Source organism: Lycorma delicatula, chromosome 7 (assembly GCF_047948215.1).
Source record: "Lycorma delicatula isolate Av1 chromosome 7, ASM4794821v1, whole genome shotgun sequence".
NCBI classification, from domain to species: domain Eukaryota; kingdom Metazoa; phylum Arthropoda; class Insecta; order Hemiptera; family Fulgoridae; genus Lycorma; species Lycorma delicatula.
The window spans coordinates 29,428,763-29,451,386 of NC_134461.1; the positions used below are offsets into that span (position 1 = coordinate 29,428,763).

General features: G+C 27.9%; 1 protein-coding gene across 1 annotated transcript; it reads right to left on the reverse strand.

Annotated features, from left to right (window-relative positions):
* Positions 1-99: 99 nt before the first annotated feature.
* Positions 100-22,199, reverse strand: LOC142327956 (uncharacterized). The gene is made up of 7 exons (XM_075371377.1): positions 22,050-22,199; positions 20,565-20,702; positions 17,837-17,962; positions 13,762-13,890; positions 7,304-7,432; positions 3,712-4,420; positions 100-146 (listed from the first exon to the last, which is right to left on the reverse strand). Exons 1-7 carry the CDS (start codon positions 22,197-22,199, stop codon positions 100-102), a joined length of 1,428 nt encoding a protein of 475 aa, XP_075227492.1.
* Between the last annotated feature and the right edge of the window lie 425 nt (positions 22,200-22,624).

Below are 22,624 nucleotides of genomic sequence, written 5' to 3' on the forward strand. Positions count from 1 at the left end.
TGGTAAATAAATCATTAGGAAAGTAGTTCCTTAGAAATGCTTACTTCAATTGATGGTTGAAGTTTTTTGATAGAAATATTTGGTGTACTCTATAAACATTTATTTTAGTAAGGCTGTATTATAATGTTTGGATTTTGCAGCTGAACCTGTATCATAGTGAGGGTTATTACAAAACAGATTTTCATTACAATATAGATGATCAACCGATCAGAAACTACTCTTTTCAATCAGTGACCTATCAGAAGTGGGTATTATTTAATTTATCATCTGTTTTTTTACTTTGTTTTTAATCCACTTTAGTAGTTAGCAAGCAGAGATTAATTTGAAATTACATCAGTAGGTAACTGTGTTTCTGTGTTATACTGTTTGTACTTTTGTTAATTATGTTGGTTCTGAACAAAAACGTCTTTAATACTAATCGATATTAAAGAAAAGGCAGAAATTATGACAAATAACTTATTACCACAGAAATGTATATTTAATGTATTTTTTGAAAAATTAAAAATAAAATTCTGTAAACAATGATCCATCATTACAATAATCCTACCTATTCTACCAGCCTGTTATACTATGCTACCTATCCTACTACTCTACCTACTCAACTATTATGTGTACGTATGTATCAAAATAAATTTTGATGTGGTATGAAATATTTTTATTTTTTTTATATTGCACTGATAGACAAAATAATTTTTTTTAATGTTTCCCTAAGTGTGATACCATTTCTTGAATTGCTTTTTTGAGTATATTACGATCTGTAAATACAATTTTTCTATCACCCTTAGTTTTAAATAAATTATGTTTTGAAAAAAATTAAGGGAAAATGTAGTTAAAAATCTGTAAAATTTATAATTTTGCATGGCCAGACCTGTATTAGAATGATTTCACTGATTCTTTTCTATTAAACAGTTTTTCTAATTAATAGCCTCAGGCACATCCTGAGTTAATGTTCTACAGTAATTAGCTAGCATGTTAGTATTCCATTTCTCTTTATGACGGCTTTCAATCACTGAAATATCTTGGTGGAAACGTTCACTGTGTTCGTCACTTATGTCTTCGAGGTTGTCTGGGAAAAAATCCAGATGCAAGTGGAGGAAATGTGTTTTCGAAGACATTACATCCGATAGCTCTGTATGAAGTAAGAAGTTGATTAACAATATCGTGGAAATTGTCGGATTTTTGTTTGCCATGAAAATTTTTGCAAACATCCTAAAATGAAGCCCAACTTGCACTTTCTATATTAATTAACATTGATTGAAATACATCGCTTTGACCAAATCTTCTCTTAATTGAGGACCAAAAAAATATTCCTTCTTTAATTTTTCCTTTACTTACATTCAGAAATTTATGCCTTAACTACAAAAATCCGGGACTATTCTTCTTCATTGCTTTTACAAAATTTTTCATTAGTCCTAGCTTGATATGGAAAGGGGGTAAAAATATTTTTTTTGGGTTCAACTAAGGGGTCGTGAATAATATTTTTCCTATTTGGAGTTAATTTCTCTCATTTCTTCCACTCTTTGGTAACATAATGTTTATCCCTAGCAGCTCGGCTGTCCCATTCACAAAGAAAACAAATGTACTTAGTATATAGCCTAACTGCACGCATAACAAAGTAGCTATAACTTTCAAATCACCAGATATGTTCCAGCTATGTTTTTTATAATTTATTTTTTATATTTAAAATATATTTTAAAATACAGCAAATACTTATTCGAAAAGATTGTTATAAAAACTGCGCCACGCTTTTATTTAACTAAATATTTTCATTACTTTTAATTTTAAAATTTAATAATTATTACATTTATTTATCGGTTATTTATTAGACATTTATATAATTCATTTTTTACTTTCCAGTGCATTTTTATATTTGTTAATATATTATATTTTTTTGTTTAAAATTCTCAGTTTGATTTAATTTTCTTATTTTTTACTTTTTAGAGGGTTGTCTAATTTGTTTCCTTTATTTTATTAATGTTAATATTAATATTAGTTAAATAAAAGCTTTTTTAAAAAATAATTTTTTATATGTAATCAAATATATTATTGTAATTTTTTATTTTATTTTTACTTTTTAGTCTTAATGAACAAAAACTTTTTACATCCAAAAAAAAAATATTCTTAATATTTATATCAGAATATTATTGTTTGTTCAAGCTTGTTTGGTTTTAATATTTGAAAACATTACTCAAATGTAATGTACATGTCACTCATGTACGATGTGAAGTTAAACTTAATATAAAATCATAATGAGGCTTTAGATTCATTCAAGATCAGCATTATTTGAGAAAAAAAAATGTTCAAGAAAACACATTTAAACTTGTGATTTGTACAAGTCTCACTTGAGAACTTTACACAACTTTTTTACACCAAATTTTCTGACTGCCATGGTTCTGGGCTTAAAATGTTCATAAACATACTCATCATATATTATAAACTACAGTAATATACAAATCTGCGTTTGAGGCAAACAAGATAGAAATTCCCGGCTGTAAATTGTAACATACAAAAATGAGAAAAATGTTACACGTTACATTATAAACATTAGAAAACTTTTGTCATACTAGTTATAAATTATACACATATGAAAGAATGCTATTACTTTTTTCCTTAATCAACTTTCTTAAAAGGTCATAATGATTCTCTAATAAGGATATTGTTAAGATGTCTTTCCAAAATATAAATCTGATTGAAAGATTTTTGATAAATGTTACAAATATTAATTTTTTTCTTTATGTGGAAATTAATGTGTTTTAAAATCACAACTGCAATTAAAAAACTTTGGCAAAATTTACATACATAAATTTTCCTTTCGGGATGTAAATTAATACGCAACTTTAAATTAGAAAAACGATTAAACATCAGAAGTTATAAATTAATTTTTCTCTTTTATATGAATATTAAGATGTCTCACTAAATTGTATTTAACATTAAAAGACTTCTGACAAAAGTTACAAATATAATTTTTCTCTTTTCTATGAATACTAAGATGTCTGTTTAAAGAGCTTTTGCGATTAAATGACTTTTGACAAAAATTACAAATATAATTTTTCTCTTTTTTATGAATACTAAGATGTCTGTTTAAAGAGCTTTTGCGATTAAACAACTTTTGACAAAAATTACAAATATAATTTTTCTCCTTAGTATGAATATTAACATGTGATTTTAAAGTAGAACTTTGACTAAAAGACTTCTGACAAAAGTTACAAATATAATTTTTCTCCTTAGGATGAATATTTAAATGTGATTTTAAAGCAGAACTTTGATTAAAAGACTTCTGACAAAAGTTACAAATATAATTTTTCTCCTTAGTATGAATATTAACATGTGTCTTTAAAATGTCTTTACGATTAAAGGACTTCTGACAAAAGTTACAAATATAATTTTTCTCCTTAGTATGAATATTTAAATGTGATTTTAAAGTAGAACTTTGATTAAAAGACTTCTGACAAAAGTTACAAATATAATTTTTCTCTTTTCTATGAATACTAAGATGTCTGTTTAAAGAGCTTTTGCGATTAAATGACTTTTGACAAAAATTACAAATATAATTTTTCTCTTTTTTATGAATACTAAGATGTCTGTTTAAAGAGCTTTTGCGATTAAACAACTTTTGACAAAAATTACAATCATAATTTTTCACCTTAGTATGAATATTTAAATGTAATTTTAAAGTATAACTATGATGAAAAGACTTCTGACAAAAGTTACAAATATAATTTTTCTCCTTAGTATGAATATTAAAATGTGTCTTTAAAAGGTCTTTACGATTAAAGGACTTCTGACAAAAGTTACAATCATAATTTTTCTCCTTAGTATGAATATTAACATGTGTCTTTAAAAGGTCTTTACGATTAAAGGACTTCTGACAAAAGTTACAAATATAATTTTTCTCTTTTTTATGAATACTAAGATGTCTGTTTAAAGAGCTTTTGCGATTAAATGACTTTTGACAAAACTTACAAATATAATTTTTCTCTTTTTTATGAATATTAAGATGTCTCACTAAATGGGATTTACTATTAAATGACTTTTGACAGAAGTTACAAACATAATTTTCCTCTGTTGTATTAATATTATTAAGATGTCTCTTTAAAACATTTTTAAAATTAAATGACTTTTGACAAAAGTTACTATTATTTTTTTTCTGTTTAGTATGAATGTTAATGTGTCTCTTTAAATAACAGTTACATCTGAATCTTTCATTGCAATATTCACAAACCAATTCTTTTCCTTTTTGCTCGAGCAACTTGTTTTCACTACTTATATTCTCTATTAAATTTTCTATTGTTACATAACCGTATGTAGAATTACATTCAATGGAGTTTTCACTTATAATTCCATCATTTAACGAATTATTTATTCTCTTATAAGTAATAAAATTATTGGTACTTCCCTTGGTTCCTTTATCCATAGCAACCTGCAAATTAAGTTATTTTTTGTTATAATTATGAATTAATAAAAAAATTACAATAACATTAAGAAGTGTTATCTTTCAAAAAGCCACAAAATATGTTGAATAATTTAAACATATATTCATAATCAACATGGTATTGAATATTAATTAATCATTGAGTTAACTTTAGTATAATAAGGAACTTTACTTATTTTATAGTATGTTTATAATCTTGAGTGAAACTTTATTATGAAATGCATGTTTTAGGAAAACCAGCAAAACTAACTATTTAGCAAATTTATAACAGGTTATATATTTATTACACACATTTTATCTATATACATGCTGATCAGACCTACAAACCCATACATTTTATATACAGGAAGTCTGGGCTGAAAGCATCCAAAACTAATGGCCTACAAGAAAACAGTCACTGTTATCTCTTAAATGTAGGCTCAAACGACAGAATATATCTCAAAGATTTGTTCAGTATACTCTGTCACCAGAATATGCATGTGCAGACAAACCGAATTGAACACAATTGTAGTCCATCAAGATGCAGACCCCCCACAAAAAATGTTCAGTTTATGCTTTGCTTTCAATCAGTTATGTATGTTCAACAGCTTGTATGAACTGAATTGAATGTCAATTCTCCTACATCCAAATCTATTGTATTCCAAGGATACGAATTGGAGACTAGAAGATGGGTTTCACAAACTGGAAATCATCAGAAGGTTTCAGTTAGTTAAGAGACTGTGCATAAAGTAAGCGATACATTCACTGCCAGATAAGTCTATTACGCGATCTAGTTATGGACTGAAGATTCCTCCTTTTTAACTGTTCACGACACCGGTCATAAGCGCTCCATTTGCAAGAATACATTACAGCTGCTTCTTCATATTAAACCAAATGATTGCCGCCCATTATATCAGTTTGCTGCAAAGATAATCACCACATTGAAAACAATCTTAATAATATTTTATTTAGTGATGAGGATACTTTTTATACATTTGGGATAATTAAAGACAATGTCAAATTTCTTATACCGAAAACTCCATACAGTAATCAAGAATGAAAGGAACATACTGAAAGTAAGTGTCGGCTATGACGGGAAAAAATGATGTTATTTTTTTTTTCATAAGAGTCCACTGTGACAGGGCACACATATGTCAACATGTTTCAAAATTTGCTGTTCCTCACATTCCTGGAAGATAGTTTTCAAAAAAATGGTGCTCCATTACACTTTTATGAAGACGTTAGCATGTTCCTGGAAAACACTTCTCCAGACATTCGATCAGACGAGGAAGTCCAACTCAACTGCATGGCCACCTACATCTCTCAGATATCACTTCTCTGGATGTTTTTGCTTGGGGTTTTATTAAAAATTATACCAAAGAAAATATTGAGATTTGAATGATTTAACAGAAAAAATTTTAAAGGTGTTTGGTCCAATAATGGCGCAGATGCTCCCAAACACCTAGCAAGAGTTAGATTATTGTCTAGGCATCTGACCAGCTAAAAAAAGTGCATACACTGAAGTTGACTAATCGACATTAAAACATGACGAGTTGCTAAGTTTAGTAAAAAAAAGAAAAAAGAAAGTTATTAAGTTATTACTTTTGGTTACTTTTAGTCTGGACATCCTGTAGATTATAAAGTGTGTGTATATATATATATATATATATATATATATATATATATATATATATATAAGAAAACAAAGAAAATATTATTGATAATATATAATTATATATTAAAATTAATATAATATATAATTAATATATAATAAATATAATATCTTATAAGATATAAATAATGCAATGATAATAAATTTATAATAACTAAAATAAAAACACCTCATACTGCATGAAATTTTTTTAATTCTTACAAATTAGCACTTCTATGGTACACACCTTTTCATCAATGTATTTAATGGGTTTTAGTAAAGTTTTACATTCTTTTAAAAGGTTTTTAATACGTCTCATGAAATGCATACTGCAAAAGCGCTAATACGTATATTTTCACATATAGGGTGAGAAACAGAAAACTAAACTGAGAGAGCTTGAACTGCAGTTATTTGAACGTTACCTTTAACACTTCTATTAACATCATTATTGGTTGTGAATGATACTACTCTAATCTACTGCTGTCAGTTATAAACTATTCATGGTTCACTGCAATAAGTTTCGTTCCTTAAGTTGTGCTCTGACGCCTTAATAGCTCAAGGAATGGGTTACTATTTTGGAAGCTAATCACTGTTCTTAAATCCTTTCCAGGAACACATCAAATATTCAGAAAAAATAGGCAAAAAAGAAAGAAATTGTTTTAAACAATTTTCAATTGTTAAACAACTGATTTCCAACGACTTTACTATTAAATCCATAGTGGGCGAAAAAAAAATATATATACACAAACAAGTTGAGATACTGTATGTAATCCAAAATTTACATAATGAAAAGTTAACACGTGGAACACCAATTTTCCAGATATCCAACTAACTACACTGCTTAAATTCAGATACTATTTAAATACATATTTTCTTCAAAAGGACTTTTTTATCAATCTTTATTTTACTGGATTTTTTAACTGAATCTTTGTAATTTGTTTTAGTTAACTTTCGTTAAAGTAATCATAAAAGAAAATTTCTACACATTGCTTTTTTAGTACCACTTTACAGTATTTCCTTATACTGTACATATATTCAAAATTTTATTTTAAAATTACTGAAATACATTTATTTTTCTTTATACTTTTTTCTGTAGCGTGTTACCTATAAAATATTAGAATATGTACAGTATGTATAATAGCAGTTTTTTAAATTACCCTTTCCAATTATCAAGCTTTGGCCTTGCAAACATCAATCTGGGTAACTGGTGTTCCACTGAATATAAAATCTAATACCCTTACCCTTTTATTTTCAATTTTTAAATTTTCCGATTTAACCAAGTAGGTCTCTTCAATTGCTAAAGGATCTTTTTCAATATTACCATTAATAACATCTAGCCATTCCTCTTTTAGTTGTTCTAAATCTACTTCCTGTAATAAAAAACAAAATATGAATGCTATAAAGTAAATATGTTTATGATTATTTGTATAATTTATAAAATTAAAATAAATGTATTACTAATTCACTCACCATACACATTAACAGTGCAACCACAGTTAAATTATTATTAGGCGAGTTTAATGTGCAAGGTTTTGTGTGGGAAAATCAGTAAAACACTTGTAAAACATTACCTAATATATTTACCACAGTTTCCACAAACGTTATTCCATGTTAAATCAACAAAACACACAACTTGAGCAACTGGTTTTTTCATAAAATTTTGTATGAATTAACTGCTAGCGTTATGAGAAAATATTGAATTTCAGATCTCTCATAAACTGTTTTGTTTTTACAGATCTTCACATTTGCCGGAAAATGGCAAATTTTGACTCCTGGTAGTAGTGTTAGTACAACATAACTTTACTATTTGTTAAGGTAGAATGATAAACTTGCTCTTATTTTAAAGCTTATTTGATGCTCTTTCATACGATATAGAAATCTATATTTTCATAAATTATGATTTAAGTGTCACCAACGTTTGACCTTGAATTTCAGAAAATCCAGTCTTTAATTATTTAAATATATATATGCTACTTGACATTATATTATGAAGCAGTTGAGAAAATATGAAACAGGGACTGCTTTGGGATCAGGATAAAAAAAAATGTGTCAATGTTTTAGCAAAATTTACTTTTTTAAAAAATTGTAGTTTTATCACAAGACTACAATAAATGTTAATTACGTCAAAATTTTATTGAAAATCATTTCACTTTATACTTAATAGTGAAATTAAGTTAATAATTGTAAGTAAAACTATAAATTTCAAACATTTTTAATTGATCATAAAAACACAAGTATAAAACATAATTATGTATAAAATATAATTTTCAAGACTTATCTCTTCTAATAGAAGATACAATATAAATAATAACTGTACGACTAATAATTAAAATATAATAAAGCACATCTTTAAATAATTAGTTACATTTGTGATTTGTACATTTTGACAGTCTTAAAATCTTGCACATGTACATCCTTCATACATTAATTTCACGTTCTGATAGATAACATACACATGTACACTATGAGTTTCACTGCCACCAACTAAAACGCAATATTTAGAATGTAAAGCAGCAAAGGTAGAAAACCCAATTTTAATACCTGTATGAGTTTCTTTACTGTTGATATATCTCTTTCAGATTAGCCAGTACTAGTTTTTGTTTAACATGAATGTTTGCATAAGGTGATTTGATTGTAACTCAGTCTTTTTTGCCTGGCATTACACAACTTACATCCGATTTATAAAACACCTGAATATATCGAACTATATTTTGATCCAGATACTTTCCAAGTTTAGAGTTCGATAATGACAAAATCCCTTGTTCTTTAATTAGTGGTTTTGCCTGTTGTATCATGAAATTTATTGTTGCTGGGAATTCATCTTGCACTTTTTTTGATGCTCTGACTTCGTTCGTGTAAGAATTTTGATTTTAAGACTTCTATCTGTTGTACAATTAAATTTTTCTTTCAACTCTTCAAAGATTTCGATATCAGGTTCAACTTGAAATGAAGTTTCAGAGTTTTTAGTAACTACATTAAATAATTTTTTAAAAATTGATGACTCAATTTTTGCAATCTTTTTGGTAGGATGTTTTCTCTTGCAACCCTTTAGATTTTACAGCTGATTCCCCAATACTCACTAGACTCTCAATGAGCCTATCTAATGCATAATTTGCTTCATCATAAAGGGCTTCTTCACTATCATCTGCTGCTTCTTCTTCTTCTAAAGCTTTATTACTAACTGAGGCTAGTTTTTTCTGACACTTATCACAAATCTACCAATCACTTTCTAAACTTGGATTTTTTTCAGTCATCCAAGCTAAAACTTCTCTTCAATTTTTAATAACATTATAATGACTTACTTCTTGAAATGGATTAATTTATTACTGTAAAAAGTTACCACACTTCAAACGATAAATAACTTAAACTTCACCTTTTCAGATCATGTAGCCTTGGAACTGGTTATGTACAGCGTCAGTTTTAAAACGCTGTTACAAAATCATTTTATATGGCATCTAAGTCGGTTATTTTGCTTTATATTCACAAAGGAATCAGTTTTATTACACAATTTGAATGACGTTTATACAATGTAAAATATTTTATTTAGACTAGAAAGAATATGACCATTTTTTTCTCAGAGAAATGTGCTTGGGTGTATGTGTGACTTGTGTGTTATAATTGCTAAGAGGATTATGGATTTATTTATTATTTACAAAAATAGCTTATCTTACTAGTAACATATCGATGTATTAAAACACATAATAAATTATGATATACGGCACACAAAAAAAAAAAAGAAGGAATTTGTGGTCATAAATACGTCACTTTTACTTGAGGTCTATAAATATCTTTTCAGACAAATGATATGGGTAAACATGTAACACATATCGATTCGTAATGAATAACAGTATACAATAAAAATGGTTTTTTGTCAATCTGAATAGCCTTTTGAGTGGTGGGGATTTTTATAAAACGTAGTTTTCTGAATCTACTTTCACTTATACTAACATATGTTACTAATCTGTGATTTATGACACAGGTTTTTCATCATATTTTGCCCAATTTTCAACAGATTTTCTTGAAAGTATTATTATTAAATCAGCAAACTATGTTTCATAAACACAAAGCAAAAAAAAAAATGTCACTAATAAAAAACGTGATAGAAATGCGTAAAAAAAAATTCTGCAATTAAATTATCATAATTTTTGTACAGTTTCAATTTTTTTTGTTACAGGCATAAAAAATATAGAATCGTAACGTTTTTTTTTGTCAGAATCTGTTAAATCTCTTTAATATACTGTATGTTTTGAATTTTTTTTCACAAGAGGGTATCATAAGACTATGAAGGGAGGCAATCAGATACAAACATATTTTCACGGAGCGCTAATCAACCGTGGATCATTGTGATGGGAAAAGGTTAAAAATAAAAACCTGTAATTAACCACACAACACTTAGCAATCAATAAATGAACACTGAATATCTTAACTTCATGGCAGGTACATCTATAAGGTGTTCATACTTTCTTACATGATGTTATTCCAAAAATAAATTGTTTAAATTAACAAAATATTTTAGGTCATATTTAATATTGTTTACATTAAAAAAATGGACACAGATTATGACTAAACTGATGATGTAGTAAGCTTCAGTACATTTTCTTTCACAATTTGTATTAATTATACTGACTCACTGCATTACATCATCATTAGCCAATTTTTTTAGTTGAAGTATACTATTTCTTATTACAAGAAAAAACAAATGAGGTAAAACAAATATTACCTCATTACTTTCAGTTTCTTTTTGAAAGACGTTTTATTTGATTTTGCAAGTTCAGACAACAAAAATTTAAGTATTTACCACCTAAAAACCCCCAAAAAAGGTTTTTTTTTGATAAAACATTGATACACATTCTTTTCTCCTAATCCCAATCAGTCCTGGTTTCAAATCTGCACAGATATTTTATAAAATAATGATAAATAAAATATATTTTTCATAAAAGATGGAGGACCTGTTTTTCTGAAATTTAAGGTCAAATGCCAAACACAACAACATTGAAATAAAGATTCATGTAAACATAGGCTTGTTGTATATTATATGAAAGAGTATCAAATAAGCTTTAAAATAAGTTAAGTTTAACATTCTACCTTAATAAATAACAAAGTTATTTCAATCTAACATTATTGCCGCTAGTCAAACCATTTTTCAGCAAATTTGAAGGGCTCTAAAAACAAAATGGTTAATGATAGATCTGAAATTCAGTATTTTCTCACAACTATATCAAAAGGTTATTCACATAAAATTTCTTGAACATCCCATTCGGTGGTCGCACCTAGTTGATTCAACATGGAAGGACCCATATTTTGAATTCTAATCTTATACCAGGTAAATACATGCCCGATTATAAAAATATAAATTTTACACAAAATATACCAAATGAATTTGATTTCAAATAATATATATATATATATTTTTTTTATATTGCCAAAAAATCTTGAAGCTTTTACACAGAACATGGAAATGGAATTTTGTAGTGTAAGAAAAATACCATGCTTGATTAGAATTTGATATTCATCATGATGAAGAAATTTTTCCAGAGGAATTACAACAATGGATTGTCATATACCAAAAGTACTTATACAAGAAATGCAATTTTCATAGTGTTTTTCTAGTGTACTTATTATCACTATTATTATTAACAAAATGTTCCATAAGCTCCCTAAAAAATATAAAACTACTTGTTATAAATAATTATTTCTGAACAAAGTGTGTGTAATACTCTTAGTTATAAAAATCTATTATTAAATTACACTTTTAAAGTTGAGGAATCTTTACCAAATGATTACAAACATTTTTAAATTTGCTAAAAAAAAAATGACGATAGGTCTTATCCACCTCATATGCTTTTGGAAAATAAGTATGCTAATACTGAAGAACATTTTGCTAAAAAAAAATTTGGGTGTGTACCAACAATGATTTTTCCTAGTGTAATGATCCCTGCAGTAAGATTATATTAACTGAGAATGATGTTGAAGAGGTCATCTGACGAATTAATGATTCCTCTTTTAGTGAAGAAATGCTCTGCCATTTTTGTGGTTTTTAACGAAGCTCTTCTCAACCATTCATTAAGCACTCTTCTTTTTCCTAGTGTTTGAAAAATTTGCTACATATGCCCATTATTTAAAAAATGTGCGACATTAAGATATCAATAATTATCACCTTATCAGCAAATGCAATGTGTTTACAAACCACACAGATAAGTTACCTTATAATAAATTACACCTTGCAAAAAAAATTATAGTTTCACTAAAGATGGTTTTTTTGGAAGGTAAATCTACACAAACAAACTTGTGTGTAATGGGAGATACTTGATGCGCTAAATGATTGTTATTTTGATGCAATTTATACTAATTTTTGCTGAGCATTTGATTTAGTTAACACCCAACAACTTATTTAAAAATTGCTGTGTGTGGACTGAACAAAATAAATTGTCATCTTTGATACATTCATTTCTTTCAAACAGAAGTCCGTATGTTAAAAAAATAATTTCATCTCTAAGCCTATTTATGATAAATCTGGAGTAAGACATGGCATTCATTCGGGTTCTCCAGGTTTCCTAATATTTATAAATAGAAGATGTAGATTCACATCTTTCAGTCACCATCATATCTAGTTAGTTCATTATGTATTTTTTATTAAATTGAATGATAACAAAAGTAAATAAGTAGAAACTTAAATTAGATTTTTCTCAAATTTCATTTCATCAAAGAAATATATGAGAAAAAAAATAAATGAGTAAAATTATAAAGATTTAGAGAAAAAATAAAGGGCATAATAATATTATTGTCCAATTAAATAAAGATATAATAAAAGATTAAAAACAGTATTTCAATACAATTAAAAAGCTCTGTCTAACTGCTAAAAATGAAAGGAATATCCAAGAATTCAGACAGAAATAGGCCAACAAATGAAGAAATCTTGTTTTCACCCTATCAGGAAATGCAATATTTTTGTAAACCTTGTAGATAAGTTATTTTATAATAAATTACACCTTGCAAAAAAACTTATAATTTTTTTTTTTCATACGAATTTATTATCTATGGAAAATTACAAAAGCTAATAAAAATATATACATTTTATTTTTTTAAATGTGTATGTTGCAATTTTTCCGACTAGTCAACAAACAATAAAGCAACTCTACCATGGCCTTTTACCATCTTTTACACTCAGGCCTACCATTCCTGTGACGTATGGTTAATTGAACCCCTACCACCAACGCAAATTATTAGTATGCACGGTTTAGTTTTTAAATCCATATAAAAGCAACTAACTTTTACTAGGTTTAAACCTGAGAACCTTTGACTTGGAAAATCAGCTGTTAAACAACTGATTTACGAGTAAACCACTAGACCAGCTTGGTGGGATAAATATATACATATACACATTCACGCACACTCGAGTTAAGAAATAAACTATATATAACCCAAAATTTATTATGTAATAATAATGAAAAGTTAACAGTTTGGCACCAATTTTCTAGATGTCCAACTAACTACAATGCTTAAATTTGAACTAGGTAATTTAAAAAAAAAAACTAAATCATTACTTGAAAAATTTTAAATATAATTAAATATTAGAATGATACGTATAGTATGTAATAGCCGTTTTTTAAATTACCCTTTCCAATTATCCAGCTTTGGCTTTGCAAAGGTCCATCTGGATACTTGGTGTTCTACTGAATACAAAATCTAAAACACCTACCCTTTCATTTTCAACTTTTAAATTTTCTAATTTAACAAAGTTGGTCTCTTCAATTGCTAAAGGATCTTTTTCAATATCACCATTAATAATATCCAGTGGTTCCTCTCTCAGTTGTACTAAATCTACTTCCTGTAATAAAAAACAAAATATGAATGCTACAAAGTAAATATGTTTATGAATATTGGTATAATTTATAAAATAAAATAAACTGCAACTCTAATTCACTTACAACACACATTAACAGTACAGCAACTGTTATATTATTATTATTATTATTATTAGGCGACTTTAATGTGCAGGGTTTTGCGTGGGAAAATCAGTAAAATGTTTCTTTTGTAAAATTTTAACATCCAAATTTAAATGTTAAAGTGCTGCTACTCACCTTAAGCTGCTTTATCAAATAAGCTGTTGAACTGTTGCGGTAATTCTAAATCAATAATAAATGCCATGTTTCAAGTAAATTAGAGAAATAACTACGATAAATCTAAAAAAGAAGTCAAAGATTTCTGGGAACTCCTCAACCAACAATAAACCAAATAAATAGAAATTACACAAATTCAAATAGGAGGTTTTAATATCCAACTGGGCAGAGAAAGAAGGTACAGAAATAGCGTCAAAAAGAGGACGCCACAGAAAAGAACCAACAAATATGGACAAAAACTTGTAGAACTCTAAAAGACATATCACCTCACATCTAAATCGACATACTTTAAAAGGAAAAAAATAAACTTAAGACAAGGAAACATACAATGTCCTGAGAGAAATAGACACTGTTATAACAACTAACTAATCAAAATAAAGATAAGATTCAATCCACAAAAAAGAAAAAAAAACAGGGAGAAGAAAGACATCACCCACATCAAGTAACCGGAAGTGAGAAGTATCAAGGAGAACGAGATAAAAACAAAATTAAGACGTTCTGGAAGAAATCATTCAAAACACTAAAAAACATAATGAACAAACTAAACTGGCACCTAAAAATCCCCATAAAAAGCATCTATGGTGGAACTATGAGTGCGATAAAGTGTATGAAGAAAGACACAGAGCACGGTTAAAGTTCCAAAGCCACAAAATGGAAGAAAACGTAAACCGATTGAAAACCATCAGAAAATTGTTCTCCAAAACAGTAAGGAAAATAAATAGGCAATCACCAGAACTCCCAAACTGAATAGAAGAAACTATCATAAAACCAACTCTTGAGATTATTACAAAACTACTACAAAGGTAAAACAACTACAAACAACTTTAAAGGAACGAACTCCCCAACACTGATGCTAAAAGATAAAAATGATAGACAAGCACACAATAACATAGAAATCGCAGAAATAATGGCAGAAGCATTCAATAAATTATTCAACTGTGATGATCCTACAGAACCCGTATAAATAAACACAAATATACTAATTAAAACAAAGACAGAAAAGATAAACAACCCCCTCCCACAGTGAACAATACAAGGACATATGAAATGTCATCACAGAACTTAAAAATTATACAAAATCTTCTCAAGAAATCTTATACAACAAAATTAAAGACCTATAAGAAGAACTAGGTGACTATCAGGGAATATTAAAACCATGAAGAAGCTCCCCTAAACAGATAACACTAAAGTTAATGATGGCATATTATAAGAGAATGAGCAAACCACTAGCTATAACATTTATATACTTTAAAAAAGCCTACGATTGTATTCACAGACCCTCGCTGCTACAAATGCTGACATTTAGGACTCTACCCAAAACTAATGAAAATGGTAAAACTAACTATAACAAACATAACATCTAAAGTACAATTTAGAGAATTTTCAGACCCATTCACGATACGCACAAGGCTGAGACAGGGAGATGGACTGTTCAATTGCGCCTTGGAATTCGCAATGAGGAGTGGTATGAAATAAATACCAAAAACACAAACATCGGAAGAAAGAAAGAAAACATAAAACTAAACTGCCTAGGCTTTACTAACGATCTAGTCCTCCTAGCAAATAGCATCCAAGAAGCCAAAACATAAATAAGATCACCGCAGGAGATACCACACAGAATAAGCTTAAAAATCACTTTAAAAAAACTGATGTTAAGTAACTTTCCACTTACAAACAAAATATCAGTAAATAATCAAGAGATTAAAATAGTAGAAAAATTCATATACCTTGGAAAAATCATCACATACAACTTAAACAAGAAAACCACATGCAGAAATAGAATCGACAAACTGTCAACAGCACAGAACCTCACTAACAACACACACAACAAAAAAATGCCTCTCATGGCCACCAAACTCAAACATTACCAGTCATCCAACTGTAATAATATAAAGTAGTGAAACTATATTCCAAACAAGCCACACAGCAGACATAGATAAAATTCTAAAACTCGAAAGAATAGCAAGGACCTGCAAAAACAAAAACTACTACACAGAAGGGCACTGAAGGATAATATAGAACGAGGCAGTTTATAAGGAAATGGAACCTGTAACAATCACAATATGAAAACAGAATTCCACATGTTAAAAAAATAATTTTATTTCTAAGCCAATTTAACTTAAATCTGGAGTAAGACAAGCTACACATTTGTGTTCTCCAGGTTTCCTAATTTTTATAAATTACATTAGTTTAATTTAATTATATTATGTTATGTTACATATACACGACTGAAGAGCTTAGTTAAAAACCACAAAAAATTGCAGAGTATTTCTTTACTAAAAGAGGATGAATATATTCTGGGCCCATTAAAGAATTATTAATTCAGCGAATGACCTCTTCAATACCACTGAATACGTGACTAACATCACATCCAGTTAGTTCATTATATAATTTTCGTCATTAAACTGAATGATAAGAAAAGTACTTAAATTAGTTTTTGTAAAATTTCATTGTCAAAAAAAAATTTGAAAGAAAAAATAAATGGGTAAAATAACATTTAGTGAAAAAATAAAGGGCATAAGAATAACATGGTTTCGCACTAAAATAAAGAACAAATAAGGGATTAAAAACAATAATTTAAAATCTCTATCTAATTGCTAAAAATTAAACAAAATAAAATCAAAGAATTAAGACAGAAATAAGCCAGCAAATGAAGGATCTTGTTTTAATTTTTTTTTTACAAATTTACTATCTATGGAATTTACAAAAGCTATTACAGATATGAGTTTTATTTTCTTAATGTAAGCGTTATACAATAAAATGAACAACAAAGCAACATCATCATGGTCCAATTGGATCAGGATAATATGTAAACAATGTGTAATTACGTACTCAGGCCTACCATTCCCGAGAAATATGGTACCACCAAAACACATCAGTATGCATGGTTTAGTTTTTAAATCTATATAAAAGCAACTAACGTTTAGTAGGTTTGAACCTGAAAACCTTTGACTTTGAACATCAGCTTTAAAAACTGATTTACAACAAGATAACCACTAGACCAGCCTGAGGGATAAAAATACACACACACACACTCTCTCTCACAGAGAGAGGGGGGAGAGAGAGAGAAAAGTAAAGAAATAAACTGTATGTAATCCAAAATTTACACATTAGGTAATAATAATGAAAAGATAATACAGTGGAACACCAATTTTCCTAGTCTAACTAACTGGACTGCTTATTCTGACTAGGTAATTTAATAAAAAAAAAAAAAAGAAAAAAAAACATTATTTGAAAAATTTAAACACTATTCAAATAAATCATTGCTTCAAAAGGATTTTTTTATAAATCTTTATTTTACTGGATTTTTTTAATGAATTTTTTTAATTCATTTAGCAAAAACATACACATATTTAGGTCTTTGTTACACTAATTAAACTAACAAATTTCTACACATTGCATTTTTTGTACCGCATTACTGGTTTTTTCTTACAATGTACATATATTCAAAATTTTATTTTAAAATTACTGAAATACATTTATTTTTATATATATTTTTTCCATAGCGTGTTACCAATTAAATATTAGAACGATATGTACAGTATTTATAATAGCAGTTTTTTAAATTACCCTTTCCAATTATCCAGCTTTGGCCTTGCAAAGGTCCATCCGGGTAATTGGTGTTCCATTGAATACAAAATTTAATACACTTACACTTTCATTTTCAATTTTTACATTTTCTAATTTAACCACGTTGGTCTCAATTGCTAAAGGATCTTTTTCAATATTACCATTAATAACATATAGCCATTCCTCTTTTAGTTGTTCTAAATCTACTTCCTGTAATAAAAAACAAAGTATGAATGCTATAAAGTAAATATGTTTATGATTATTTGTATAATTTATAAAATAAAAATAAATGTATCTCTAATTCACTCACCATACACATTAACAGTGCAGCCACAGTTAAATTATTATTAGGTAAGTGTAATGTGCAAGGTTTTGTGTGGGAAAACCTGTAAAACATTACCTAATATATTTACCACAGTTACCATACACGTCATTCCATGTTAAATCAAAAAGGCACACAACTTGAGCAACTGGTTTTTTCATAAAACTTTGTATGAATTAACTGTTGATAGAGTTTTGAGAAAATAATGAATTTCAGATCTCTCATAAACAGTTTTGTTTTTACAGATCTTCACATTTGCCGGAAAATGGCAAATTTTGACTTGTGGTAGTAGTGTTAGTTCAACAACATAACTTTGCTATTTACTAAGGTAGAATGATAAACTTGTTCTCATTTTAAAGCTTATTTGATGCTCTTTCGTATGATATACAAAACTATATTTTCATAAATTATGATTTAAGCGTTTCCACGTGTGACCTTGAATAACAGAAAACCAGTCTTTAATTTGTTAATATATATATATATATATATATATATATATATATATATATATGCTATTTGACATTATTCTATGAAGCAGTTGAGAAAATTATAAACGAGGACTGCTTTGGGATCAGGAGATAAAAAACAAGATATGTCAATGTTTTAGCAAAATTTACTTTTTTAAAAATTAGTAATTAGTTTTATAACAAGACTGCAATAAATGTTAATTAAGTCAAAATGATGTTGAAAATCATTTTGATTTTAAGTGAAATTAAGTTAATAATTGTATGTAAAACAATAAATCTCAAACATTTTTAAGTGATCATAAAAACACAAGTATAAAATGTAATTCTCAAGACATTATTCTATATTATTGTATCTGTTCTATTAGAAGAGATACAATAATATAAATAATAACTGTATGACTAATAATTAAAATATAATAAAGCAGATCTTTAAATAATTAATCTTAAAATCTTGCTCAGTATACAGAAAGTAAGGCAAATCAATAAGAATTTCAAATTAAAGTTTTATAAATTCTTAAATTAACAGTTTCACTCCAGTAGCAGTTATTTTAAATAAATATTTTAGTTTATATTAATTTTAACAATAGTTTCATAAAATAAATCAACAGCACTTATGTATTGATTAATGCTAATGGACTGTCTTTTTCTGATTAGTCTCTGGAATGTAACGAATTACTTCAGAGGATGATATGTATGAACGAAAAATGAAGTTTAGTCATGTACAATCTCAGGTCAACCGTTCCTAAGATGTGTGATTATAATTGAAACTCAACCGCAAAAGGAAAACACCGTTATTAATGATCTAGTATTCAAATCTGTTTAAAAGAAAGTTCTAAGGTTCAAATCCTAGTAAAGGCAGTACAGATGTTCAGAGGTGTACTTTTATACAGATATGAATTTTACTACATCAAGGATATTGGTGTTGGGTTACAATTAACTGCCTATCTCAGGAATGGTCGACCTGAGACTGTACAAGACTACACTCCATTTATATTCATATATATCATCCTCTGAAGAAATATCTTACAGTGATTCCAGAAGCTAATCACAAAAAGAGAGAATGGTAACGTACTAATTAATTTTTCAAAGTAATGCTTCTAAATAATTAAATTTTTTATAAAGATTTAATAAATGTAATCTGATATTTTCATTGGCTTTTAATTATTGCTACTTAAAAAATTATACCAAGAACATTAGTATAGAGTTAAATTTTAAAAGTGTTTATTTGGTTATTTGAAATACCAAATGAAGTTTTTCATTTGCCCAAGTAATTTCCTTTTCAGATAATGTTTATCTATGTCAGGAAACAGTTACGGATTAATTCTGTTAGTATTTCCTGTCGAGGTAATATTAGAATATCACTGTGTGCTGGAAAAACATAAAAAGGAGATGGACCTTGAAAGTGAGGAAAACTTACTTCCAATTCTTCTGTTGATTCTTTTCTAGATAATACACAAGCTAACCACGAAGCACCATTATAATGCACAAGACAAAACCTTTTATATCAGAAATTTAAGGAAAACCAACTTCTCTTTCATGCAAAACTTTAAGTTGTTCATATTCTTCATTTCTGGAAATAATTTTTGTTTTAAAATATCCTTTCCCGACTGGTAAAAAAGCATGCAACTTCTGAGTACCTGAGATTGCCATCGTTTTGCTAAATAATTTTCTTCTTCCAGATACTTTTCATTTCAAACAAATATGAAATTCATATTTTTAATATTTGACCAAGCCTAATAATAAAGCTGAGTGACTGTTGTTACTTGATCTTGCTATGGGCATTGTAAACTTGCTTTTGATGTTAATCTTTTCTTTTAAGACTATCACCAAAACCAACAAATGCACTTTTTTATGTGATGTGGCAAACAAATGCCATTCCGCCCCTGCACCAAAGTCATCATCATCATACATTAAATTCACAAAATTTTTACGATTTTTATATTGTGCTGCTGAGCCATCTGAGAAGTAAATTAGTTTATTCACAATATTATACTTTTCTTTTAAAAACTGAATTAGTTTTTACCTTTTTTAAGGTGACCCTTTCATTTTCAACATTTAAATTTTCTAATTTAACCAAGTTGGTCTCTTCAATTGCTAAAGGATCTTTTTCAATATCACCATTAATAACATCTAGCGGTTCCTCTTTCAGTTGTACTAAATCCTGTAATACAAAACAAAATATGAATGCTATAAATTAAATATATTTATGATTATTTGTATAATTTATAAAATAAAAATAAATTGCAACTCTAATTCACTTACAACACACATTAACAGTTCAGCAACTGTTATATTATTATTAGGCAACTTTAATGTGCAAGGTTTTATGTGGGATAATCACAAAAACCTTTCTTTTGTTAAATATTAACATCCAAATTTAAATGTTAAAAATGCTAAAGACAGCAACAAAATTCTAGCAAGTACTTTGAAAAACTATTAAACTATGAGGAACCTAAGGTAAGATTTCAATTCCAAAATTCATGCTGAATTGACAAATCATAAGGAATTGACAACATATAAGGAAATAAAAATAGACAAACTCATCAAGAAAATAAACAAGGTAACAAGTGATGGCTTGATTGGAGCAGAATTACAAAAGGATCATGCAAACAGCAAAGAAAAAACTTAAGAAAGAGACATGGAAAACTCAAAAAAATTCCATAAGATTGGAAAAATGCATTAATACATCCACTACACAAATATGGAAATGATACAGAAGTAAATAACTACAAAAGGATTAACCTCTTACCTATGACATACAAAATCCTTTCAAAAGGACTTCAAATTAGAATCTAATTAATCGCAGACTAAGGCTAAATACATTTATCAAAAAGACAGAATTCATAACCGTCCAAGATTTCCTAAAGTTCCTAAATAATAAAATATGGGAAAATCAATAAAGTCAACAAATTTAAATATATGGGAGAAATAACCCAAATTAATGGTTTAGATAAAAAAAGCCAATCAAGCACAAATAAGAATATTAAAATAAGCCTACCAACTAACAAAAGATATCTTCAACAAAAAGAATATCTCAGAAGATGCCTAAATCAGATACTAAAATAATCAAGTAGTAATAAGTAGAGATGCACCTGTTTACATCAGATGCATATTCAGTTTAAAAACAGACAGCTTAGTCCAACAGAATAAAAAAAGGTAAAAACTTGAGAAAAGTCCTATGACCAATAAGAATACAAATGGAAATTACGAATACAATGAAACCAAGAAAATGCCAATATCCACCTGAAAAAGAAGAGCAAAATCATTTTTAACCTTCACAAAACCGATCTTCTACCACATTTACAGCAAAAAGAATGGAAATCAACAATAGATTTCAGTGGTTTCAAATGAAATGAAAATATTTGAAGGCGATAGTACATTATACAAAAATGTTAAAGATTTCAAATAGAAGGATAAACAAAAAACCAGAAAAACACAAAGAATGAGAAATTAATGCAAAATATTGCTTCATAGTCCTCAGATGGCCAAACATAAAAAAAAAGCTTACATGCTCAGATGATTTATCAGTTTCAGTCATGTGGGGTGGTAAAAAAAAGCATGTCATTTCTGTTACATTTTCTTGTTCAGTCTCTAATTTAATATCTTTATTAAGAGGCAGAGCTTCATTAATAAAAGTATTATTTGCAGGTGCAGTCATTATCGGTAAAAAAAAAAGAAAAGAAACCAAATAAAAATTAAAAATATATCCATAATAAAAATATACATTTATAAATACTATTATAAACACATCTCTTGTAATTACTGAATGACTGTTCTTGTTTTATGGTAGCTTAAATGAAGTTATGTTTGATATTGATGCAAGTGTTCTTAATGAAAAGAATGAGAACAGTGAAATAATATTAACATAATGATTACCACGTGCAGCTCACCTTAAATCTATCTGTAAGGCCATGTGACACAGCTTGTGGCTCACTGATTCTTATACAGAGTAAAGACGTTACTGAAAAACCCAAAATGACTAGGAAATAATTTGATTTCTAAAGAAGAAACAACAGCTGAAAATTTGAAGCTGAAACAACAGATAATAACGAGGATAGCTACCAAAACATTCCAGTTATCAAA